Source organism: Bufo gargarizans, chromosome 5 (genome assembly GCF_014858855.1).
Source record: "Bufo gargarizans isolate SCDJY-AF-19 chromosome 5, ASM1485885v1, whole genome shotgun sequence".
NCBI classification, from domain to species: domain Eukaryota; kingdom Metazoa; phylum Chordata; class Amphibia; order Anura; family Bufonidae; genus Bufo; species Bufo gargarizans.
Window position 1 is genome coordinate 101215901 of NC_058084.1, and position 27529 is coordinate 101243429.

General features: G+C 47.3%; 1 protein-coding gene across 1 annotated transcript in view; it reads right to left on the minus strand.

Annotated features, from left to right (window-relative positions):
• The window catches only part of ARFGEF1 (ADP ribosylation factor guanine nucleotide exchange factor 1), a 160469-nt gene that overhangs the window by 24893 nt on the left and 108047 nt on the right, over positions 1 to 27529 (minus strand). The window contains exons 21-27 of the mRNA XM_044292760.1: positions 24565 to 24723; positions 22855 to 23005; positions 22679 to 22769; positions 5212 to 5252; positions 4896 to 5065; positions 3992 to 4143; positions 3030 to 3202 (exon numbers count right to left, since the gene is read on the minus strand). Of these exons, the coding sequence (XP_044148695.1) occupies positions 3030 to 3202; positions 3992 to 4143; positions 4896 to 5065; positions 5212 to 5252; positions 22679 to 22769; positions 22855 to 23005; positions 24565 to 24723 (937 nt within the window). The remainder of the gene's footprint in view (positions 1 to 3029; positions 3203 to 3991; positions 4144 to 4895; positions 5066 to 5211; positions 5253 to 22678; positions 22770 to 22854; positions 23006 to 24564; positions 24724 to 27529) is intronic.

The window sequence follows — 27529 nt, forward strand, 5'->3', positions numbered from 1 at the left end:
CATGCAAGTACAAAAGAATTCAGATTCAGGTGCAAGTTTAAAAACTGTAAAATATTTAATATTTTTCGTGGGACTACGCCTTTAAGTATTAACATGACAACAGAAGGTCAGTTGAGGCCAGTGATTGGAAGCAGTGGTCATGTGAAAAGAACATAATCACTTCTGTTACAGTGAAACTTTTAAAAGGTAAGTTATATATTTTTTTATACACCCCCACCCCCACCCCCACACACTTAATTTTGTTTTGGACATACAAACCCTTTAAAGGGGGTTGTCACGGATATTTAACAAACTAGGAGAAAAGGGACGTGATAAAATAACAGTAAGTATTGCTGACCTGGTAAATCTATCACCCCATCGTTGCTGTCCCTGGTCTCCATTGCTGTCCAGCAGTGATGATGTGACCACCTATGCAGCCAATCAATGTCTTCTGGCTGGTTGCAGTGGTCACATGAAGGATATTGCAACATCATCACTGCAGAACACCAAAAGAAACCGGTGAGAGCACTGGAGGAGTAGAGAATTTTACAAGGTTAAACATTTCTTCTTTCTTCCCAGAGACTGTTAAAGGGTAACTGTCATGTTTTCATCAAAAAAGCAATTTTAGCATATGTTACTGCTGCAGCAGCATTATGCATAAAGCAATCTTTAGTTTCTTCACATACCACTGTTTTTCTTGAGTTTTTCCCTTAGTTACGTCTGTTTAAACATTTACAATATGAGGACCTTCTCAAGATGGCTCCTCTGCCAGTTCTCTGAGGCCAAAACTGCTTTTCCTCACTTCCCATACACACTTGCTGCAGCCAGCAGCTCCCTGCCAGCCAATAAAATTGGATTACTGAGAGACACGCCTCCTCACTCTGAAGCCTAATGCAGGCATGCAGTGTGAAGGACCGCCCCTCCGTCTTCTGTTTATACTAAAAGGAAGACAGACAAGCCCTAGCAACGGTCTTTAATGGGAGCAGTGGAAAGGGACAGAGGACTTTAATGAAAGCTGTTATTATAAGGCAATTACAGATCTTTTGACAATCATTGACAGACTAACTCGGGTATACATGCCTAGCTCTAATAAACTAGCAAATAAAAAAAAAATATGACAGTCACCCTTTAAACTGGTTCTGTCATCAAATTATACTGCCTTATGTAAGGGCAGCTAGGGAAAAAGTGTGCTCTCCTGTTCGTCAGTGTCCAATGCAGCCGACTGTCAATCACTGAAGGAATGGGGGGAGCACTGTGTACATTAATTAAAGTGAAGCTCCAGCTTTTACAAAATTTAGGAGATGGTACACAAAATGAATTATCTTTTTATTGCATTGTAATTGACCTTAAATATAAAAAAATCTGCAATTGCCAAGCAGATAACACCAGCAAGCTAATTTACATCCACAGAGAGATCCATGCAATCAGTCCGTGCTCCAGCATCGTTTCCTCAGCTGCAGACACAGTTCTGCTTACCAGAATACGGTCTTTTAGCTAGCCTACTACATAAATGACATTAGTATTCATCCATACTTGGACTTTTACTTATCTCACCTGTAGAGATAGTGGTACGTGGTCAGAAGAGTGCAATAGTTGCTCTGCATCAGGGAGCTTCATCTACTGACCTAAATAATATTATCCTAACTACCTACCGTACAGGAGGTGGATGAGCTGCAGTGATTGACAGTGAGGGGAGAGCATAGGGGAAGGCAAGGAATGCTGGGAAGGAATGAAGCTGTGTCTATAATGAGACACAGGAGGGATGGTGCCAGCAGGCGCAGAAATGCTGTAATAGGCAGATTTAATGGAAAAAAAAATACATATATTAAGACATTTATTTTTAAAGGGAATGTGTCTCAGAATATAACCAATTGTTTAAATCAAGTTTTTACATTAAACATACTTCTTGATGATGTTATTTTTTACCGTATTTTTTGGACTATAAGACACATTCAGGGATTAGAGGAAGAAAATTTGAAAAAATGTTCTTCATCACACCTCAGATCAGACCCAAAAATCACACCCCCAAGCTCCATCAGCCTCAGCTTCAGCTCAGACTCCCCCCCCCCCCCCCATCAGCCTCAGCTCAGACTCCGACTCCCCCATCAGCCTCAGCTCAGACTCCCCCCATCAGCCTCAGCTCAGACTCCCCCCCCATCAGCCTCAGCTCAGACTCCCCCCCCCATCAGCCTCAGCTCAGACTCCCCCCCCATCAGCCTCAGCTCAGACTCCCCCCATCAGCCTCAGCTCAGACTCCCCCCCATCAGCCTCAGCTCAGACTCCCCCCCATCAGCCTCAGCTCAGACTCCCCCCATCAGCCTCAGCTCAGACTCCCCCCCATCAGCCTCAGCTCAGACTCCCCCCCATCAGCCTCAGCTCAGACTCCCCCCCATCAGCCTCAGCTCAGACTCCCCCCCATCAGCCTCAGCTCAGACTCCCCCCCATCAGCCTCAGCTCAGACTCCCCCCCCATCAGCCTCAGCTCAGACTCCCCCCCCCATCAGCCTCAGCTCAGACTCCCCCCCCCATCAGCCTCAGCTCAGACTCCCCCCCATCAGCCTCAGCTCAGACTCCCCCCCATCAGCCTCAGCTCAGACTCCCCCCCCCCTCCCCCATCAGATTGAAAAACCCTGATGTGTAATCATCAATTTTCAGCAGTCATGTCATTATCATCACAGGCAGGATTACAAGGAAAGAGAACACATATATAGAGAACACTGGATCCACCGTTCACAATAAGGGGTTTCACAGCTTATCTACTCCCATACCCTGCTCAATGACCTCTGCACAGATCAGACATCCCCTTAGAAGTCAATGAACATCTCCAGTTTAATGTGTCTATGGCCCATGGGGGCACATGTGTAAATGTTCTTAACTGCAGCTCAGGCAAGATGGCGCCCCCATAATGAGGCATAATGAACAACTGCAGTCAAATAATAAAAGCAGATTATAAACCTAGGTGGGTGATGGCTTTAGCGCTCCAGTAAAATGGCATAAAAACAGTGTCACTGTAGTAAATGCAAATGCTCCATACATGGACCAGATACTCACTGACTATGTGCCCAGTGGTCTGAAAGGCGAGCTCTACTATGCTCTCATCCTGGTCTGATGCAGCCAAGTGAAAAACTGAGAATATGTTCTTCCAGCCTGAGCGAATGTTAGCAGCTTGGGAATTCACCATCTGTGCAATGCAGCGGACAACCATGTCCCGAATGGTTGGTGACCTTAATAAAGAGAACACAAGAACATGAGAGCGCTGCTTCTGCCATGGAATATACGTAATCCATATGGGAATGACTATTTGTGCAGTACAATAAAAAATGCACAACTTATTCTATAATATTCTGACCCCATGGTGGCGCTTTGAGTAACTTTACCAGTTTGTAGTGCTTCATACAGAGGCTGTATTAGGGTACATTCACACGACCAAAACATAGAACATGTCCTATAGGTGAAGTCAATGGGTCCGCAAAAAATGCAAATGTCATACAGACGGTATCGATATTGGTTTTGCAGACTGCAAAATGCAGGCAGTGGTGTGAATGTACCCTTATTCTATGTAACATCAATGACCTTCTGCATTGACCCACTGAATGCGGAGTCCGGGGGCATATATAGTCGCGCATTCATTGTTAGATTCAGGCATGCGGTTGATTGCGCCGATATAAACTTACTTGAAAAGAGAACTTTACTCCACTGGGCTATATGACTCAAATGCAGATATTACAAATGATGGAGCAATGTAGGACATTAATCCACTGGGTTATTACAGCCCCAAGCTATATGCTACATGAGGGCGTATGGATGTGACTGGGGGTACCCTCGGCCAACACTGCCCCTCTATTAGCTCAGGGGATGAAAAAAACACATTGGTGTAATACAATACATGGAAAATGAGGACCTGTTGGCTGCCGACCAGTACACAAAAGGTGACCATATAGGATCACTATTGGGGGAACCAATGCAACGACAACACTAGGTATCAAACAAAGGCAGACACATGGCACACTCACCTATTTCTCTTCATAATGTGCTCAAATGGCCTTAAGAAATCTTTCTGGAAACGGAAATTTGCAAGCTCCCCTTTTTCTAAAAATTTCATAGAAAGCTGCCTTAAGGAATCGACTGCAAAGATGGCAACATCCTCGTTAGGATTGCAACCAACCTGAGGAAGAGAAAATACAGTAAGGTCTGTTATCTAGGGCTGGACTATGGTTATAGCAAGGACAATGTGACAGCGCACAAGAAGCTGCTGCCACCAGAGGGCGCAGTCTGGAGGCTGCATCAGGAAATGTGTGACGAAATCCGCCACGTATCCCACGGCAGAAACCGCTGTGCTGTGGTTTCTGCCGTGGGTTTTCATGCAGACCTGCTCTAAGTTTAGTTCCATTGAGTCACTGGAGTCACGGCTTTGTGTGCAATAGGTTTTGTCCAGCCGAAACCTGGCACTCATGCTGGAAACCGGCCGGATTCTCTCCGGTTCCGCCAGTATCTGCCTAAAGTGGAGCTGTTGAACTCTGGCAGGCTGTTCTTTGCTAGAACAGCCTGCTAGATCAGCTAAACAGGGGTGTGAACCTGCCCTAAAGTGTCCCTGTACTTTGAAAAAACAAACAAACTTTAAACAAAAGTTTTGATTACTGAGGCTCCCCCACCGACTGCTAAAATGAGGAGTGCCAGACGTGTCGACATAGAACAATCTCTCGCCTCATTGCAGAAGAATCGGGCTCATAGACTCTCTACTAAGCCGGTCTCCTGCAATGTGCTCTGCGTGAGCGTCCTCATTCTGGTGGTCTCAGCACTCGGGGCCCCACCAATCAAAACCTTTGCAATGTTACTATGACATATCAGACTTTTTTTTTTAAGTACAGGAACGTGGAAATAAATGTCCAGCTGTCTACATATTATTAACAATCTTACCTTGTTAAAATGATCTCCGATGACCTCCCATATCCTGGACCACTGGAGTCTGATACGACCCATGTTGTAGTAAGATATCTCTACAATTTTCTGTAAGCTAAACATACGTGGGTGTGTGGGGGACACCAGTTCATCCATTGAAACTGCACAAAGCCAGCGCACAAAATCCACTGCAAGCACAGAATGGGTTCAATTTAGTGAATATACAGCAAACCTAACTATGAAAAGATATAAAGGTGAAAGCAAGAGACAGGACCAGGGGGGAACATTGGGGTAAAAATCACCGGGATTCTTGGTTATGGGCATGAATGTTTACCTATAGCATTTCCATCCAGCCTTGTCGATCCAGTGAATATCCTGCAATAGATTTATTGTATGTTACACTTGTAATTGTAGTTGAATAGCAAATTAAAAAAATCAGTTAAAATAAAGCTTGCCTTCCTTCTAGTAACTGTGCCAGTCTGGTATTGCAGAATAACCCCCTTTCTGGAAGAAGACTGCTTTCATCTAGAAAGTGAGTTATTCTACAACACAATTCTGCATACAAACCTATTATGGAAGCGCATTATTAGCAATTTCCCAAATTATCTGTAATATCGGATACATTTCTTTGCTCAGTGGGTGCAATTCAATGAGAAATCAGAAAAGTCCTCTAGTGCTGTAAGTAGAATACTGTGAAGGTCAATCATCGCATTGCAATAGCGACGTTGTCTTCTCCATTCTCAGAATTTCCCAAGAAGTGTTGCCATGGGGGCTTAAAGGGCATCTGTCAGCAGATTTGTACCTATGAGACTGGCTGCCCTGTTACATGTGCGCTTGACAACTGAAGGCATCTGTGTTGGTCCCATGTTCATATGTGCTCGCACTGCTGAGAAAAATGAGGTTTTAATGTATGCAAATGAGCCTCTAGGGGAAATGGGCTCAGCTCTCTCTGCAATGGCGACTCCCCAGCTGCTCCTAGAGGCTCATTTGCATATATTAAAACCTCATTTTTCTCAGTAATGCAGACACATATGAACATGGGACTGACACAGATGTCTTCAGCTGCCAAGCGCACATGTAACAGGTCAGCCAGTGTCATAGGTACAAATCTGCGACAGATACCCTTTAATATTCTATTCTTACATGAATTGCTTCTCATCTTATAGAGTGATTGCTGAGAATACAGTTCGCTGATCTAAGGTGGGTTAAAGGGGTTGTTCATCTTGGACATTGGGGTCATATCGCTAGGATATGCTTCTAATGTCTAAAACATGTAGGTCCCACCTCTGAGACCAGCACCTATCCTAAGAAGGGAGCCTGCAAAGTGACGGAGTGCACACTTTCCATGAATTTCTATGAGACTGGGTCGGCTATTTCTGTAAGCCCCAAAGTAGTGAGTGGAGACTTAGCTGCGCTTGCGCGGTGCGCGCTGCTTGGCTATTTTCAGAAGTCCCATACAAATGAATGGAGGGCAGCCGTGCGTGTGCGCTCTCCTGCACTTTGAGGGCTCTGTTCTAAGGGTAGGTGCGGGTCTCAGAGGCGGGACACACACCTATCAGACATAGGGGGGCATATCCTGACAATATGGCCTCAATGTCCAAGATGGGATACCCTTTTAAAGGTAGAACTTTATGTACCGTAAATTTGTCATGATTTATAAGTGATGGCCTGGGATAACCTACTACAAACACCATACAGGACTTCCAAATAACCTTTGGAAAGCATGCAGACCCAAGCAAAGGATCAAGTTATTAGCACTGATTTTCTATTAAACTGAAATCATTTGGAATCAAATGAATCATTAAAAGGCAGGAAAGCTTGACCCCCTCTTTTGCTGCCATGTCATGCAGATAATCTTCTCTGCCTTTACGGGCCCGGCCCCCGCGCCTCCACTACGAGCTGCTCTCTGACAGGTCGAGGAAGCAGAAGTGTTGTTTGGCGACGCTTAGCCCTCTCAGAGATTCCACACGTCGCACTCTCGCTGGCCTTTTACTGACACACTTACACAGTGTTCCTGCGAGCACGTGCTCAACCATCTGGAAAATTCCATCTTGATGAAAGATTCATTTGTGATAAATATTACAGGAACAGCGGCAATAAGGCTCCCGACTTCAGGGGGTAATGGAAAGGGCATGCAGAAATAATGGGAACAGCTCATTTAGGATTTGCAATTTAGAGCCGGGTAGTGACACAGATGTCTTATGTCATGGCTCGGGTCCACAGGCTTCATTTACTCACTTTCTACCTCTTCATCATTACAGCCGCAGCAACACAAACGGTTACCATTAGTCTCTACCATTAGATATTGTTCGGTCCAGTAAGAGGATGCTAAGCAACGTTATACCCGTCATACATATACCCAGGATGGCCTACTCTTAAAGGGGTACCTCCCCATTCATTGCTGCAATTGTTCGGCTAGATTTCTTTTTGCTGCAGCTGAAGGGGCATGTCCTTTCTGCTGCAGTTCTTTCCCTATAACTGCAGCAGCATCTAACACAGGCATGTCCAAACTGCGGCCCTCCAGCTGCTGCTAAACTACAACTCCCAGCATGCCTGGATAGCTTACAGCTATTAGGGCATGCTGGGAGTTGTAGTTTAGAAACAGCTGGAGGGCTGCAGTTTGGACATGCCTGATCTAACAGAACATATGGCTGAAGATTTAGGCTGGGTTCACACATTGATTAGCTGTGGATTTGTCATTGCAGATTTTTGTGCGGCCAATCCGCGGTGTTTGTACCAGTACCAGCAAAGTGCATCGGATTTTCAGAACTTTCATCCACATGACGCATTAAAAAAATGCAGCAGAAAAGCTGCGGTTTTGCAGATTCTAAACCTGTAGCATGTCAATTTATACTGCGGATTTCACCCTTTTCAATGCAAAGAATGCAATTTCTGCAACAAAATCCACAGCGTGTGCATGCATCCTCTGGTGTTTTTTCTGCTGCAGATTAGAAGCAGAAACGCTGCAGATTGTCTGCTGCTCATCAGTCACATGTAAACCCAGCCTTAAACGGAGCATGTGCAACCACCATAGCTAGATGGGCAGAGAAGTCAGGAAAAGAACAGCAGGTGGCGCTATAAAGAAAGATTTTATTGGGAACAGCTCAGTGGCTATACTAAAGGTTTAATTGCATGCAATTATACAATTATATAGATCAGGTGCTGGTTGGAAAAAGGTAGAATATTTTTCATGGCATAGCCCAGTTAAAGGGCTTTTGTCACCCCACTAAACCGTTTGTTTTTTTTGTTTACTTATAATCCCTATACTGCGATTTATGCCTACATAATCTAATTAATCATTTCGGTTCAGTAGATTGTGTTAAAAACATGCTTTTAAAATATGCAAATTACCTTGCTACCAGCAAGTAGGGCGGCTACTTGCTGGTAGCAGCCGCATCCTCCGATCCTAAAGACGCCCCCTCCGCATGTTGATTGACAGGGCCAGTGAATGGGATCTTCCTCTGACTTGCCCTGTCTGCTATCAAGATCTCGCGCCTGCGCCGTAACAGTATTCAGTCGGCGCAGCTGAACCGAGAGGCGGCCGCTCCATTCTCAATGCACCTGCGCCGATGACGTCACATCTACACCCGGCGCAGGCACATTGAGGATGGAGCGGCTGAGCGAGCGTCCGCCTCTCAGTGCGCCTGTGCCGATTGAAGACAGGTACGGCGCAGGCGCGAGATTTTGAATGCAAACAGGGCCAACAGAGAACGATCCCGTTCCCTGACCCTGTCAATCAACATGGGGAGGGGGCGTCTTTAGGATCGGAGGATGCGGCTGCTACCAGCAAGTAGCCGTCCTACTTGCTGGTAGCAAGGTAATGTGCATATTTTAAAAACGAGATTTTTGTATAACTTACCAGTAAAATCTCTTTCTCGCTCTTTCCTTGGGGGACACAGAAGACCTTGGGTATAGCTCATCTCCATAGGAGGCGTGACACTAAGTGAAAACTGTTAGCCCCTCCTCCACAGCTATACCCTCAGCCTGGAGAGAGAGACTGCCAGTTGCGTGTCCAAGCAGTGAGAAAAGGCAAAGTCCAACAAGGAACCAACAAGCCAACTACCCAACGGGTAACAAAAACTCGGAAAACGCACAGAGAAAAAACAATTAATGGGTGGGTGCTGTGTCCCCCAAGGAAAGAGCGAGAAAGAGATTTTACTGGTAAGTTATACAAAAATCTCGTTTTCTCGCCCAGTTTCCTTGGGGGACACAGAAGACCTTGGGACGTTCAAAAGCAGTCCAAAAGGGGGAGGGACCACAGCACCAAGGTGAAGCACCCGAAAGGCATCAATGAACCGCCGCCTGTAAACCCAGGCGGGGTAAGGCAGCATCTGCCAAAGTCAGAGTATGCACCCTGTAGAACTCAGTAAGGCGTGCAAGGCAGACCTGTGGCCGCCGTGCCCAAATGCACGGCCGAAGCCCAATGCCTCCGGCCCAGGAGGCACCGACCGCTCTGGTGAAAGGAACGGTGACACCAAGACAGAATCCTGCCCTAGGTGCGATAACCTCAGCAATAGCCAATCTGATCAAGCGGAGGAAAACCACCCTGGAGTCTGTCAACCCTATGCACAGACCTCCTGGAACCCCAAGAGGCCGAACGACTGCAAGAGTCGGAGATCTCCAAGTAAAAAACGGCCAGGCCCAAACAACGTCCAAATAGGTGAGGTGTTGAAGCGAAAGGCAACACCACCTTCAGAAGGAAGGAAGGAAGGAAGAAACGAGATGCAGAACAGCCCTGTCCTGGAAAAGACAGAAAGCTCGTAACAAAAAAAGGGGGCCATGCCGGCACCCGTCAGAGACACGACTGATACGGAACACAACCGTACAGGACAGAAGGATAGAGAGAACTCCTGTAACGGCTCCAAGGGCAAGATCGGAGCGCCGAGAGCTCAGGATATAGTCCCCAGGGCGGTACCGAAGGACAGTACAGAGGAACCAAAGAGCCACTCCGAGGAAGAAGGTCTTGGCAGGCCCAGAGGGCCGGGAACGCTGGAAGAGAAAGAACAGCGCCGACACTTGACACCTCAACTAAAAGACAGAACCATGGGGAAAGAACTTCAGAGTGGGGAATGCACAGCTTCCCACAGAACCCCAGACAAGAAACCCTAAGTCTTACGACAGATCCTGGACGAGACACAGCCAGGAGTGGACAGCAGTGAACCCGCTGGAGTCGCCTGGCAAGCAGGCGAAAACCCAATGAGAACAGGCGCAGACCAGTAACACGGGCAGAAGGGTCGACAAAACTAGCCCCGTCGGCCCTCGAACAACGTTGACCCGCATCCACCCGAATGGGGGAGCAGAAGGACAGATGGAAAGAACCCAAAGGATCCGCCAGATGCCAGGAGAAGGCAGGCTAAAGTCCATGCTGATGTAACCACGTTGTACAGCCCCTGTGTGGGATCAAAGGACAATCTGAACCGAAAAGGTAGTCCCCCCAAGTTATCGAGAAGGTAAGTCTACATCAGGACCATCGTCTTAGAACGGGCCACGCAATCTGCACCCAGCGGGAGGACAGAACGCGGTAGACTCGGTAAACAAGCACACAGCTAATACAGCCAGCGTGAACAAGGGAGACAGTACGAGGCCAAAAGGAACACCGGAACCATCCACAGGAACAACCATGCTCACCCCAGAGGGGAGGACAGTGAAAACACAGCCTCCGAAGTCTGGCGGGAAGCCACATCGGAGTGATCTGTATAGAGCGGGAGCCAAACAAAGCCGGCGAAAAGAGGCAGTCGAGACAGAGGCCGACATAACACCCTCCAACCGAAAGGAGGAGGAGTGGGCAACAGGGAAGCCATAGGACAGCTCAAAGGCAGAACCCGCTACACTGTGAGACGCCCGGTCCACCGCCTCGCAGAAGGCGAATACCTTGAAGAACCCAAGGCGGAGGTCCTCCGGACCTGGGTAATCCAGCACCCAAGAGAAGTTGGGTGACCGTCCCGAGAAGAGCAGCCCGAACCCGGTAGCAGATCAGACAGAAGCGTAGAGGCGCCAAGAGGAAGGACTCATACCACACTGCATCCGAAGAGGAGGAAATTGCGGCAGGCAAGGGAACCGCAGTCCTGCCAGCGCCAATGACGAATTCGAGAGGCGCCTCAGACAACAGCACTCTCGACCATGTGACCACTTGCGCAGGGAAGCAATGCTGCAGAAGGACGCAAAGGGCATGCATCTAGGACCCACGAACACTCCCTGGAATGAAAGGCCAACTAAATGAATGAGCACCACCCAGCTCGGTGCAGCAGAGAGAAATAGAGCCTGTCCGGTCAGGAGGACAGAATGAACTCCCTAGGGACGAGTGCAAGGCTGGCGGCAAGCATCGTCTCCCAAGAAACAAAGGTATGCCGCAGGAAGCAGGTGAGGCATACGAACGAGCAGCCCCGCAAGCAGCGAGAAGGCCAACCCACCTAGAAAAAAAGGGGGGCTCGTCCCAGAGCGCAACAGCATGTACGGAATCGCAAAGTGCAACCTGAAAGGGAGTTATGCACAAAACCAGTATAGCATGCGATGGAACGCAATCAGTCCACCCCGAAAGGGGGGAAATTGTACCTGGCCAACTGCAGTTGGCAAGAGTGCAAAGACCCGTCCCAAAAGGGAGTGATGCCTAAGGCCGAACCTACTTCAGAGAAGCAGGACATACCCTATAAACCAGCAGGAACGCAGGAGGTCCACCTAGTGAAAGGGGAACATGCACAGGGGCATCCTAGCATTAAAGGAGTGTGCAATAATACACCCAACACTGAACTCAGCGAGAGAGTAACTACTCTGCCAATGAATGGGGACATGTACAAGTCCAACCCAGCCATATAAGGACAGCCGTGAATCCCATGAGCGTGCCAAATTCTGCCCTGAAGTGAGAGGTGGTCACGCACAAGGCCAGCACCGTATCCAATGGAAGTGCAAGCGTTCCACCCATGTTAGAGGGCCATTCTCATGGCCAGCAATGTATCCGGTGAGAGTGTAGCACACCGCCCAGAAAAAAGGGGGTAAAGCACATGGCCAGCATCTCCTCCAGGGAGAGTGCGAGCACACCGCCATGCATGGGAGTCATACACATGGCCAGCAACGTACTGGCGAGAGGCAAACACAGTCACTAAGAACGCGTGCATGTCGCCTGAGGAAGGAAGGCATGCCCCTGGCTGGCAGCGAATCCAGCAAGAGTGCGTACACCGCCTACGGAAGAGGGGTCATGCCTATGGCCGACAGCGGATCCAGCGAGAGAGCAAGCACCCTGCCATGTATGGGGTACATGCACGTGGCCAGCAACGTACCTGCGAGGAAACACCCAAAGACAGAGGGATGTATGTATGCTGCCTGAGGGAAGGAGGCATACCCAAGGCCGGCAGGGAATCCAATGAGAGTGCAGCATACCGCCTAAAAAATGGCCGGCAGCGCAACCAGTGAGAGTGCAGCACAATAACATAGTACATAAGTACATCATAGCACATCTGCGAGAGTGCAGCATTCCGCCTATGGAAGGGGGTCGTGCACATAGCCAGTACCGTATCCGGTGAAAGTGCAGTATCCCGCCTAAAAAAGGGGGGCATGCACATGATCGGCAACAGATCCCGTGAGAGTGCTGCGTTCCGCCCAGGAAGGGGGTCACGCACATGGCCGGCAGCGAATCCAGTGAGTGCAGCGTTCCGCCCACGGAAGGGGGTCACGCACATGGCCGGCAGCAAATCCAGAGAGTGCAGCGTTCCGCTTATGGAAGGGGGTCGTGCACAAGGCCAGCACCGTATCCGGTGAAGGTGCAGCATTCCGCCTAAGAAGGGGGTCATGCACATGGCCAGCCAGGGAGAGTGCAGTAGCCCGCCTAGGAGGGGGGGGGGGATGCACATGGCAGGCACCATAACTGGAGAGATTATGAATGCTGCCTACAGAGGGCCGAATGCACTTGGCCAGCGCCGTATCCTGGAAGAGGCAAGAAAACCGCCTAAAAGGGGAAATGCCCTAGCAGCGACGCAGGCTGGGAGCGCAACACCATGCCGCCTGTGGAAAGAGGTCATGCAGACATGCAGCATTACTGATGAGGCTGCAGCGTCAAGCGCAGCCCAATAGAAAACATGATCTATTATTTTTATGTTATTTCATTTTATTTTTTATTTTTTTTATTATTATTTAAACTCAGCCTCTGAGGCTAAAGGGGAGCCACCATATAGGGGCCCTGAGAGACAGAGAAAAAAGGGGGGCCAACTATACAGACCCATTTTTGGGAGCCGGCCTGCACCCAAAGGGTTAACAGGGATCCGGCCTGGAGGGCGGCGTGCGATCCCCTGGGGGCGGAGGAACCTCCAGGCGGGAAAATTCGCGCCTGGAGAAGTTCCCGCCCCCTCCACCAGAGGCCGGAATATTGCGGCCTAGTAGGCCGCGAAGCCGGGGGCTAAATTGCGGCGCCCGGCCCGTCATACCGCCGGGACCTGCGGCAGAACGGCGCTTCAAACCGGCCGCGGGAGCCCACCCCTGCGGGCCGGTCGGGATTGCGGCCCAGCAGGCCGAAGCCTGGGACCAAAGTAGCGGAGCCCCGCCGACCGCCACCTGCTGGGGCATAGCCCAATGCCGGCCGCGGGAGCCCACCCCGCCGGCCAGAAGAGACAGGGGCCCGTAATGGCGGTTTGCCGGCGCGGGAGCCCACCCGGCCGGCCGGAAGAGACAGGGACCGGAATGGTGGCTCGCTGGCCGCGGGAGCCCACCCCGCCGGCCGGAAGTAAGGGGGCCTGGAATGGCGGACCGCCGCGGGAGCCGCGGAGCCTAAAATCTTTTGCGGCGCCCGGCCGCACCGGATATATTAGTGCTGACCGGACCGGTGCCCGTGATGGGTCAGGGGCAGCAAGGCGCGGGCCCTCTGGCCCTGAAGCAGTGGCCGGTAAGAGGGAGGGGGACCCTGAGACCGGGTCTGTGAGGGTGGGAAGCCTGCCTAACCCCTACGTCAGGGGCAGCTAGGTGCAGCTCCCCAGGCATCCTTCTTGCAGGAAGAAGGGTGCCAATGTCCTATGGGAGCAGAATGTCGCCCTGTGCAGCCAGGGCCAGCCTAGGGCTAGCAGGGACAAAAGGGTCCAGAGGCCCTGTCAGTATGGGGGTCAGGCACGCAGGAGACCGGGGTGGGGTGAGGGGTGAGGGGGGGGGACGTAGGGCTGGAGAAGCCAATCTCTCACCATAGCCGTCTTCACCCTCGGTCCGTTCCAGCAGGGTCGCCCCTTCAGCTACTGGCACCGTAGTGGCAGGACGCTGGAAGAGGGACTTGGCGTGCGGGCGACCCTTGTGCTGGCGGGATGTAGGGGAGCTGGGCTGCCCTGATCCACCTTGCCTTCTGTGGGGGAGGCAGCAGTGCGGATGACCGGCACTGGCGCAGCTCGACCCCGGGAGAAACAGAGAGGTCTAGTGCGTCTCTGTTGTCCCTGATGTTCTGGAACAAAAAGAAAAGAAAAAAGTAAAAATCAAAAATTAAAACAAGGAGAAACAGCCCTGCAGAGCAGGGAATGTCTTGCCTCCTTGGACACTAAGCAAAAAACTGGCAGTCTCTCTCTCCAGGCTGAGGGTATAGCTGTGGAGGAGGGGCTTAACAGTTTTCACTTAGTGTCACGCCTCCTATGGAGATGAGCTATACCCAAGGTCTTCTGTGTCCCCCAAGGAAACTGGGCGAGAAAGCACGTTTTAAGCAAAATCTACTGGACCAAAATTATTAATTAGATTATGTAGGCATAAATCACAGTATAGGGATTATGAGTAAACAAACAAAAAAAAAACGGTTTAGTGGGGTGACAGAAGCCCTTTAATGACTTTAATGTGACTTCTAAAAATGGATAAAATTATCTTTTTTTCCTACTATCCTTGAGCTGTGGCAGGTATAACGACCCAGTCTCCTTCAAGTAAAATTACAACTACTTTTAAGAGGACCGGTCCACAAGACGAACGCTATTAAACTATGCATACTCCTCGGTGCTAGAGTTGAGCGAACACCTGGATGTTCGGGTTCGAGAAGTTCGGCCGAACATCCCGGAAATGTTCGGGTTCGGGATCCGAACCCGATCCGAACTTCGTCCCGAACCCGAACCCCATTGAAGTCAATGGGGACCCGAACTTTTCGGCACTAAAAAGGCTGTAAAACAGCCCAGGAAAGAGCTAGAGGGCTGCAAAAGGCAGCAACATGTAGGTAAATCCCCTGCAAACAAATGTGGATAGGGAAATGAATAAAAATAAAAATTAAATAAATAAAAATTAACCAAAATCAATTGGAGAGAGGTTCCATAGCAGAGAATCTGGCTTCCCGTCACCCACCACTGGAACAGTCCATTCTCAGATATTTAGGCCCCGGCACCCAGGCAGAGGAGAGAGGTCCCGTAACAGAGAATCTGTCTTCATGTCAGCAGAGAATTAGTCTGCATGTCATAGCAGAGAATGAGGCTTCACGTCAGCCACCACTGCAACAGTCCATTGGCATATATTTAGGCCCAGCACCCAGGCAGAGGAGAGAGGTCCCGTAACAGACAATCTGGCTTCATGTCAGCAGAGAATCAGTCTGCATGTCATAGCAGAGAATCAGGCTTCACGTCACCCACCACTGCAACAGTCCATTGTCATAAATTTAGGCCCAGCACTAGTGTTGAGCGGCATGTCCCATATTCGAATTCGCGAAATTTTGTGAATATTCGAAAGAATATTCGTAAAATATTCGCGATTATTCAAATTCGTTATTATTTCGCATATGCGATAATTCGAATTTTCGCATCGCATAATACATATGCTATGCAAAATTCACATGTGCGCTAATGAAATCGCCTTACGAAGATTCGCAACTCAATTCAATCACTAATGTATGAATGCAATGCCCTTTGCCTCTGTTCTGGGACAAGTGTAGATATTCGCATGTGCGCTAATAAAATCGCCTTACGAAGATTCGCACCTCAATCACTTTCTAGGGAATGTGAGACTTTTGGGAATCAATCGAGATACAGTGGGGGGTGATGACAGTAGTTGACAGAGTACAGATCAATGTAATCTGTAAGGTGGAAAGTAAAATAAAAAATACGAATTTTCGTTAATCAAATTTTACGAAGTTCTACGTATTCGCGAATATGGTGCTATACTATATGAATGCACAGGCCTTTGCCTCTCTGTTCTGGGGACAAGTGTAGATATTTGCATTTGCGTTAATAAAATCGCCTTACGAAGATTCGCAGCTCAATTCAATCACTAATGTATGAATGCAAAGCCCTTTGCCTCTGTTCTGGGACAAGTGTAGATATTCGCATGTGCGCTAATAAAATCGCCTTACGAAGATTCGCAACTCAATCACTTTCTAGGGAATGTGAGACTTTTGGGAATCAATCGAGATACAGTGGGGGGTGATGACAGTAGTTGACAGAGTACAGATCAATGTAATCTGTAAGGTGGAAAGTAAAATAAAAAATACGAATATTCGTAAATCGAATTTTACGAAGTTCTACGTATTCGCGAATATGGTGCTATACTATATGAATGCACAGGCCTTTGCCTCTCTGTTCTGGGGACAAGTGTAGATATTTGCATTTGCGTTAATAAAATCGCCTTACGAAGATTCGCAGCTCAATTCAATCACTAATGTATGAATGCAAAGCCCTTTGCCTCTGTTCTGGGACAAGTGTAGATATTCGCATGTGCGCTAATAAAATCGCCTTACGAAGATTCGCAACTCAATTCACTAATGTATGAATGCAAAGCCCTTTGCCTCTGTTCTGGGACGTGCCGATATTCGCATGTGCGCTAATAAAATCGCCTTACGAAGATTCGCAACTCAATTCACTAATGTATGAATGCAAAGCCCTTTGCCTCTGTTCTGGGACGTGCCGATATTCGCATGTGCGCTAATAAAATCGCCTTACGAAGATTCGCAACTCAATTCACTAATGTATGAATGCAAAGCCCTTTGCCTCTGTTCTGGGACGTGCCGATATTCGCATGTGCGCTAATAAAATCGCCTTACGAAGATTCGCGCCTCAATCACTTTCTAGGCAATGTGAGTAAGATCTGAGCTGTTGGACCTTTGGGAAACAATCAATTATATGTGTACTGTAATTTTGTGGGGGGGGGAAAAAACAAAAAACGAATATTCGTTTTTACGAATATATAGCACTATATTCGAAATATTCGCGAAATCGCGAAGTTGCGATATTCGCGAAAAAAATTTGCTTTTCGAATATTCGCGCTCAACACTACCCAGCACCCAGGCAGAGGAGAGAGGTCCCGTAACAGACAATCTGGCTTCATGTCAGCAGAGAATCAGTCTGCATGTCATAGCAGAGAATGAGGCTTCACGTCAGCCACCACTGCAACAGTCCATTGGCATATATTTAGGCCCAGCACCCAGGCAGAGGAGAGAGGTCCCGTAACAGACAATCTGGCTTCATGTCAGCAGAGAATCAGTCTTCATATCATAGCAGAGAATCAGGCTTCACGTCACCCACCACTGTAAGAGTCCATTTTCATAAATTTAGGCCCAGCACACAGGCAGAGGAGAGAGGTCCCATAACAGAGGATCTGGCTTCATGTCAGCAGAGAATCAGTCTGCATGTCATAGCAGAGAATCAGGCTTCACATCACCCAACATTGGAACAGTCCATTGGCATATATTTAGGCCCCGGCACCCAGACAGAGGAGAGGTTCATTCAACTTTGGGTAGCCTCGCAATATAATGGTAAAATGAAAATAAAAATAGGATTGAATGAGGAAGTGCCCTGGAGTCCAATAATATATGGTTAAGGGGAGGTAGTTAATGTCTAATCTGGACAAGGGACGGACAGATCCTGTGGGATCCATGCCTGGTTCATTTTTATGAACGTCAGCTTGTCCACATTGGCTGTAGACAGGCGGCTGCGTTTGAGGCCTAGTATTTAGGCGCTGGGTGACCGGTATGGATTTAGTGACAGAATTAGACTTGGAAATGCACAGAAGCGTGTGTGTGTGAAGTTATTCTGAATGACCCAATGTGCACCTTGAATATTATATACCCTTTTAGGGATAGATTTCAAATAGCTCTGATATAGCAGAAACCACTAAATTATGAAATTGCTAAATTGGGAATTGTACTTCAACCCAGAACAAAAAATGTGCTTTGACGGACACTAAATATCTTGCCCAGCAACAACAGTACAGCGGTGGGTAACGAGAGATTTAGAGGGAATTAAATTTGAGGCCTAGTATTTAGGCGCTGGGTCACCGGTATGGATTTAGTGACAGAATTAGACTTGGAAATACACAGTAGCGGGTGTGTGTGAAGTTATTCTGAATGACCCTATGTGCACCTTCAATATTATATACCCTTTTAGGGATAGATTTCAAATAGCTCTGATATAGCAGAAACCACTAAATTATGAAATTGCTAAATTGGGAATTGTACTTCAACCCAGAACAAAAAATGTGCTTTGACGGACACTAAATATCTTGCCCAGCAACAACAGTACAGCGGTGGGTAACGAGAGATTTAGAGGGAATTAAATTTGAGGCCTAGTATTTAGGCGCTGGGTCACCGGTATGGATTTAGTGACAGAATTAGACTTGGAAATGCACAGAAGCGTGTGTGTGAAGTTATTCTGAATGACCCAATGTGCACCTTCAATATTATATACCCTTTTTGGGATAGATTTCAAATAGCTCTGATATAGCAGGAACCACTAAATTATGAAATTGCTAAATTGGGAATTGTACTTCAACCCAGAACAAAAAATGTGCTTTGACGGGCACTAAATAACTTTCCCAGCTACAACAGGACAACGGTAACGAGAGATTTAGAGGGATTTAAATTTGAGGCCTAGTATTTAGGCGCTGGGTGACAGGTATGGGTTTAGTGACAGAATTAGACTTGGAAATACACAGTAGCGGGTGTGTGTGAAGTTATTCTGAATGACCCTATGTGCACCTTCAATATTATATACCCTTTTAGGGATAGATTTCAAATAGCTCTGATATAGCAGAAACCACTAAATTATGAAATTGCTAAATTGGGAATTGTACTTCAACCCAGAACAAAAAATGTGCTTTGACGGACACTAAATATCTTGCCCAGCAACAACAGTACACCGGTGGGTAACGAGAGATTTAGAGGGAATTAAATTTGAGGCCTAGTATTTAGGCGCTGGGTCACCGGTATGGATTTAGTGACAGAATTAGACTTGGAAATACACAGTAGCGGGTGTGTGTGAAGTTATTCTGAATGACCCTATGTGCACCTTCAATATTATATACCCTTTTAGGGATAGATTTCAAATAGCTCTGATATAGCAGAAACCACTAAATTATGAAATTGCTAAATTGGGAATTGTACTTCAACCCAGAACAAAAAATGTGCTTTGACGGACACTAAATATCTTGCCCAGCAACAACAGTACAGCGGTGGGTAACGAGAGATTTAGAGGGAATTAAATTTGAGGCCTAGTATTTAGGCGCTGGGTCACCGGTATGGATTTAGTGACAGAATTAGACTTGGAAATGCACAGAAGCGTGTGTGTGAAGTTATTCTGAATGACCCTATGTGCACCTTCAATATTATATACCCTTTTTGGGATAGATTTCAAATAGCTCTGATATAGCAGGAACCACTAAATTATGAAATTGCTAAATTGGGAATTGTACTTCAACCCAGAACAAAAAATGTGCTTTGACGGGCACTAAATAACTTTCCCAGCTACAACAGGACAACGGTAACGAGAGATTTAGAGGGATTTAAATTTGAGGCCTAGTATTTAGGCGCTGGGTGACAGGTATGGGTTTAGTGACAGAATTAGACTTGGAAATACACAGTAGCGGGTGTGTGTGAAGTTATTCTGAATGACCCTATGTGCACCTTCAATATTATATACCCTTTTTGGGATAGATTTCAAATAGCTCTGATATAGCAGAAACCACTAAATTATGAAATTGCTAAATTGGGAATTGTACTTCAACCCAGAACAAAAAATGTGCTTTGACGGACACTAAATATCTTGCCCAGCAACAACAGTACAGCGGTGGGTAACGAGAGATTTAGAGGGAATTAAATTTGAGGCCTAGTATTTAGGCGCTGGGTCACCGGTATGGATTTAGTGACAGAATTAGACTTGGAAATACACAGTAGCGGGTGTGTGTGAAGTTACTCTGAATGACCCTATGTGCACCTTCAATATTATATACCCTTTTTGGGATAGATTTCAAAGAGCTCTGATATAGCAGGAACCACTAAATTATGAAATTGCTAAATTGGGAATTGTATTTCAACCCAGAACAAGAAATGTGCTTGAACGGACACTAAATAACTCGCCCAGCTACAGCACTAGGGACAGATTTAGCTGGATATAAATTTGAGGCCTAGTATTTAGGCGCTGGGTGACCGGTATGGATTTAGTGACAGAATTAGACTGGGATATGGCCAAAAAATGAACAGACTATTGCTGGTTAAATGCACTTGGTGTGACAGCTTCACCCTGATGTAGGCTTTAGCCAAAAAACAACCACACCATTGAGGGTTAAATGCACTTGGTGACAGGCGCAGCTTGCCCCTGATTTTGTATATGGCCAAAAAATGAACAGACTATTGCTGGTTAAATGCACTTGGTGTGACAGCTTCACCCTGATGTAGGCTTTAGCCAAAAAACAACCACACCATTGAGGGTTAAATGCACTTGGTGACAGGCGCAGCTTGCCCCTGATTTTGTATATGGCCAAAAAATGAACAGACTATTGCTGGTTAAATGCACTTGGTGTGACAGCTTCACCCTGATGTAGGCTTTAGCCAAAAAACAACCACACCATTGAGGGTTAAATGCACTTGGTGACAGGCGCAGCTTGCCCCCGATTTTGTATATGGCCAAAAAATGAACAGACTATTGCTGGTTAAATGCACTTGGTGTGACAGCTTCACCCTGATGTAGGCTTTAGCCAAAAAACAACCACACCATTGAGGGTTAAATGCACTTGGTCGCAGCTTGTGCTGGCGCACCACAAGACACAAAATGGCCGCCGATCACCCCAGAAAAATGAGACTGACAAACGGTCTGTGCAGCCTAAAAACAGTGAGCAATTGAGGATCAGCAGCTCAATGATCCACAGCTGCAGATCGATCAGTTAATCAAGTCCTTTGGAGGAGTTAATCTGCCTAATCTCGCCCTACTGTCGCAGCCGCAACCTCTCCCTACGCTAATCAGAGCAGAGTGACGGGCGGCGCTATGTGACTCCAGCTTAAATAGAGGCTGGGTCACATGGTGCTCTGGCCAATCACAGCCATGCCAATAGTAGGCATGGCTGTGATGGCCTCTTGGGGCAAGTAGTATGACGCTTGTTGATTGGCTGCTTTGCAGCCTTTCAAAAAGCGCCAAGAAAGCGTCACAAAAGCGCGAAGAAAGCGACGAACACCGAACCCGAACCCGGACTTTTACGAAAATGTCCGGGTTCGGGTCCGTGTCACGGACACCCCAAAATTCGGTACGAACCCGAACTATACAGTTCGAGTTCGCTCATCCCTACTCGGTGCACATCTGTTGCTCTGCTGTCCGAAGTTTGCCATGCTCCCTCCCTTTGACTAACAGGGCCAGGGATTATCATTGCGAGCACCAATTCACTCTGCTGCTAAGGACTCATGCACACAAACGTATTTTCTTTCCATGTCCGTTCCGTTTTCTTTTAGTGGACCGTATGTGGAACCATTCATTTCCAAGTGCATTCCGTTTCCATTAGTCCAATCCGCAAGAAAATAGAACACGTCCTATTATTGTCTGCATTACGGACAAGGATAGATCTGTTCTATTAGGAGCCAGCTGTCCCGTTCCACAAAATACGGAAAGCACACGGACGTCATCCGTATTTTTGCGGATCTGAGATTTGTGGACTGAAAAATACATACGGTCGTGTGCATGAGCCCTAAACCAGGCAAACCCCTTTAAGTGCAAGTCTGCCTGTAGTAGAGATGCGGCAATGCAGAAACTGGAGAACTATTAGGCCCCTTTCACGCGAGCGAGAATTGTGAGCGCATTGCGCCCGCACGGAATCCGGACCCATTCATTTCAATGGGTCTGTGTACATGAGCAGTGGTTTTCATGCATCACTTTTGCGTTGCATGAAAAATCGCAGCATGTTCTAGAAGTGAATAGGGCTGCGTGAAAATCGCATTGCATCCGCAAGCAAGTGCGGATGCGATGCGATTTTCACGGATGGTTGCTAAGAGATGTTGTTTGTAAACATTCAGTTTTTTTATCACGCGCGTGCAAAACGCAGTAAATCGCATTGCACCAGCTCGACAAAAACTGAACAACTGAACGCGATCGCAAACAAAACTGAATGGCTTTGTTTGCAAAATTGCGCAGTTTTCACTGAACGCCTCCGCAACGCATCAGGACACGCTCGTCTGCAAGGGGCCTTAGGGCACAGCCACACTTTCAGATTTCTGGATGCTGTTTTGGGAGCCAAAACCTGGAGTGAGTTAAAAAAAAAAAAAGAGGAGACGTAGTATCTGTCCTTTCTACATGCTCTCCTTTTATGATCCACTCCTGATTTTGACTTCCAAAACCGCATCAGGAAACCTGACCGTGTGGCCGTAGCCTGACTAAATAATAAAGTGAACCAGGAGTCGGGAGAGCCGTCTGCCAACTGGTCACCTCCAAGCTCAGACAATGTTCATATCTTTCTAGTGAATTCCATTAGAAAAGGAAACGACAGCGCAATGCTGGATCTGTCACGTAATGGACACCAACGGCACCTGACGGACCCCAATGACGTAAAGTATCTATAGAAGAAGAGTGCTGCGCGCTGCAATATATGACAGAATGTTAAACAATGCCAGAGGAAAACCATACCTGTCCACGGCCACCACAACACTCTGAGAGCTGGTCTCCCCTATCGATTCCTGTATACTTGCCATCTGCTTCCAGTCAACATTGCCTCCAACTTTTAAATAGAGAAGAAAATGATCAATGACATCAAAGCAGATGTTCAGCTCAAACTGCTGCATCCCAAACGGGCAAACGCTCACCTAGGCCAAGACTGACAAACTCATCTGAGGCCTGGTCTTTGGTTCCAGTAAATGTCCCCTCCTTATTCCTCACTGTCCCCGAGATATACCGCGGCTTCACTCCAGTGCCTATTAACTGCGCAAGCTCCAGCTGGCTGATGCACTTCAAAATCTGTGAGGGAAAATGGAAGATGTTGGTAGAAACAGACCTTGAATGGTTTCTTTGATGCCATCAATGTCTCCTCTGTGATTAGCAGTGTGGGCTTTTAGCTTTTTGGATGTTCTTTTTTATGAGCTGAATAGTCCTTGAGTATCAGTAATCTCTTATAGCTACCTTACCAATCTCCCACTGCTCATGCGCCCATGTTTCCCTGCTCCTCCGCCAGTCTCTGTTCACCGGGAACATGACCTGATGTGTTGATACGTCATGTGACCTGTGACCACTGCTGTCCATCAACGGTCTAAGTGGCATCATCAACATGTCATTGCTACAGTCAATCACTGGCAGGAGCAGGGAGGTGCCGCCACAGGAGTGGCAGGTGAATGGTAAGGCGAGTGATACTCCTTTTGCCATTTGGTTGCTCTGTAAGATGTTTGGGAACATTTCATGTTGCGCTGGTCAAACCCTCTATGGATGTTATTCCTGGTGTAATGCGTGAGAAGGTGCGGTGCAAGACACGTGGACTCTGACTACCTTAGGTCATGTTATAAGAATATGTCTGGAATCCGTGCAGTCTCAAAGAGAAGCAGTACAGTATTTTTTCAGTATATCTTTCACACTGATTCCCGGGCACGGAAAGCTACATGTAACGGTACGACCACACAGCGTGGTCATGAACCCTAAGAGGTGTGGTCAGGTTGTGGTCGAGTACTGCCTCTTATTTAGCTAACAAAGACCGCACTGTACAGTTGTTGTGTTAATTTAATGGCAGCGTGGCTGACTGGCTATACAGTGTGGGCTTCATTAGTTAAATAAGAGCCAGCTGTGGGTTAACTGGCTGTGCAGTACTCGACTGCAGCACTGGCGCGCCCCAAACGGCTCACGACCGCACCATGTAGTCGTACCCGAAGGGTACTTTCACACTAGTGTTTTTGTTTTTCGGTATTGAGTTCCGTCACAGGAGCTAAATACCGAAAAAAAAAAACTGATCAGTTTTATCCTAACGCATTCTGAATGGACAGCATTCCGTTCAGGATGCATCAGGATGTCTTCAGTTCAGTCCCTCTTATGTTTTTTGGACGGAGAAAATACTGCAGCATGCTGCAGTCTCCTCTCCGGGCAAAAATACTGAACACTTGCCGGAATGCCAGATCCAGCATTAATTTACATTGAAGTGTATTAGTGGCAAATCTGGCATTGTGTTCCGGCAAAACGGATCCAGCTTTCCAGTCTGCGCATGCGCAGACCTTTAAAAATGCTAAAAAATGCCGGATCCGTTTTTTCCGGGTGACACTGGCGAGACGGATACGGTATTTCAATGCATTTGTCAGACGTATAAGCATCCGGATCCATCTGACAAATGCCATCAGTTTGAGTCCGTACTGACGGTTCTGGCAGGCAGGTTTCCTCCGATGGAACGGCCTGCTAGAATCCTCTGCTGCAAGTGTGAAAGTACCCTAAGAGCCAACTTCGGCCAAACCCTTACGTGTATGTGTAAGATGTACTCTAATAAACCCTCTGTGGGGTCTAAAAAGCTCAGACCTTGGAACTTTAAGCAAGTAATCAGGTACCTCATGCCAGGAACTCCCCAAGTAGTTTCCATCTGTATGAGCCACGGTGATGAGGGTTTTGATGGTATCTATGTTCTTCTGTTTCATCTCCGTAATTCCAGAGCTGACGGTTAATAATGTAAACCTCGCTAAGGCCTGTACATAGGCATCGCGCTCCAGCTGGAAGGTAGACAAAGTACACAACATATTAGAGAAACGTGCAAACTACTCTATCACTTTATCATCATGGTCGGGTGGTAGGACAGGAGATACAGTACTACAGAAGGCAACCGCCGGTCCACAGTTACTGCATACATCATTATGGCGATATTACAGGGCTGCAGTCACAGTCTCACACGACATTCACATGACAGTACTTTGTAAGCCAAAGAGGTAGAGGTGCAAATCTTTCCAAAATACCTTGTCTGGGATTATAGTCCATCCCTGATTTTAGCTTACGAGCCTGCTGACTGTTTCCAGAATTGTGAATGCAGCTCTAGCCGTACAGGAGGTAACCAAGGGTCAGTATTAGATAAGTAAAGCGTCCGGTTCTGTAGGACTACAAAGTGATACCCTATCCTTATCATCTACATAAGACTGGTAGGCATTCAGCTCCCGGCACCCAGTCGATCAGCTGACAGAAGGGGGCGCAGAACGCCAGCAAGCATGGCATCCTCTTCTAGGATTATATTCTGTATTTTTGGCAGTGGTTTTGTGAGATATTGCAGATGTGCCTTCAGGTGAATGGTACTAATAGACAGAGCCTGGTAGACATAGGACTGCAGCAGCCCCTTCAGTCAGCTCATCGGTGGCGGTGTCACCGATCTGATATCGATGACCTATTGTAAGGATAGGCCATTAATATTACAGGCCTCGCGAATTAGGCCACGATCCTTTCATGCTAAGCCATATAGCTTTCCTATTAAGCCATCTTCCCTTGGCGAGTTAGTCAGCGGGGATTTTTCTCCAACTTTTGGCACGATTTACAACAACATCTGGGTGCACTCACATTAGTAAAGGTGGGCCACAGTTTATAAAGCATGGCCTCCACTGCTGGACTGCATGGTGGTCGTAACCCATGAAAGAGCAGTGTATAATGTGACGGAAAAATGAATCAAGCCAGCGAAAGAGGCAATATGGACAATCACATTACATTAGTAAACAGTGATGGCCAGTTCGCAGTGTTCGCCCGCGATCACATGCGGGCTGCCATCTTGACTCACCTGTGCATCGCCGAACTTGAGTCAAGATGGCAGCCCGCATGTGTTCACGGGCGAACACTGCGAAATGCCCATCACTGTTAGTAAGTGCCTTGTATTAACTTCGTCTGCAGGATAAATGGCAGTGGCTGAAGTGACACAACCCCTTTAATATTTGCACTATAGTTAAAGTACCTTAAAAGGGTTTGTCCGAATTATTAAACTAATGCCCCCAAGGCAGCAATTGTGATAAAGTTATAAAAGAACATACACGCACTTATATCATTCCTCAACCGCTTCTAGCCCCACCACTTTGATGCTCCCTGCTGTTGGATCCATAACATTACCTTGGCTGCAGCAATGATGTGCCCGTACACCCAGAACAACACTGCTGCCAATCACTGGCATGGCTGCTGAGGCCGGGAATTGGCTGCAGCAGTCATGTAGAGTACATGGGCATGTCACTGCTGCAGCCAAAACAAACAAAGCCTGGTAGAAGGATGGCAGCGCTGAAAGCAGCAGGGGATGCACAGGCAAGTAAGCATTCCTTTACCATTTAAAACACAATTCCTGCCATGGGGGGGGGGGGATTTTTTAATGAGTTAGACAAATCTTTAAATTCCCATTTACACATGGGCCAAAACACTGCTGGAGGGTCTGTCAAGAAGAACAGTGAATGCAGCTCGGTGCAAAAATATATCATATCAATATATGTACTGATAGATGGAGCTGACAATATATAGACTCTGGTACATTATACACGGTAAGGAAAGGTCTGTAAGTGAATGTACACCGCGCTGCCAGGATTTTCTTAGATTCCTTCAGTCTGAAACCTGTTAAATCCAGAGTAATACAAGGCCCTGGAATTTACAATGTACTCAGAGGAGATGCCGTAGGACTCGGCAGTGTCAGATCTTTATGATGGCAGAAAGGGGAAAGCCAAGTGTGGACTGGAATCATAGGCTGCCAGTTCAAGGGGTTGTCCAAGATTAGAAAAACATGGCTGCTTTCTTCCAAAAACAACGTTATGGGTTTGCATCTCAGGTCTACTGTAGAGAATGGGGACAGGTGTGGAGCTGCTTTTGGAAGAATTCAGACATGTTGGATGGCTCCATGAGTAGCATGTTCCTGTACAAGGTGGTGTAAACTCTAGACGGGGTACAGGAGTGTTAGATTTATCATCCAGCATCAGTCACTAGGATAAGTCTGCACAGGTTAAGACTGTCTCATTTTAGGATCCATTCACACGTCCGTAGTGCATTGCAGATCCGCAATACACCCGGCCGCCACCCCTATAGAAATGCCTATTCTTGTCCGGACAAGAATAGGACATGTTCTATTTTTTTCCGGAGCCGCGGACCAGAAGATCGGTGGCTGCTCCACTGACTTCTATGGGACAATGTTATAGGAATTCTCTATGACCTGTGCAGAGGTCACTGGGCTGAGACAGTGTGTCCATCATTGCCCATGTTATCTGCCACCAGCTCTATAATCGGTTACCTTCCATTGTAATCTTGCCTGTGATAATGAGATGACTGCTGAAAAGTGATTTTTACAGAATAAAGGCAGGAACAATTCACAGTTGAGCTTCCGACAACTGCTCTTTGCTCATCGCTCCTTCTCCTAGCATTGCACATTTATCGTACCCTGCTTGTCCTTCATGACCTGTGCGCTCAACAATTTACTAATTCTATAGAGAGTTTCTGGTCCAGTTCGGAGGCTCTAAACTAATTACACTTCATCCACATCCTGTAAATGCCTTCGGGTAATGACAGAAAATGAGATCT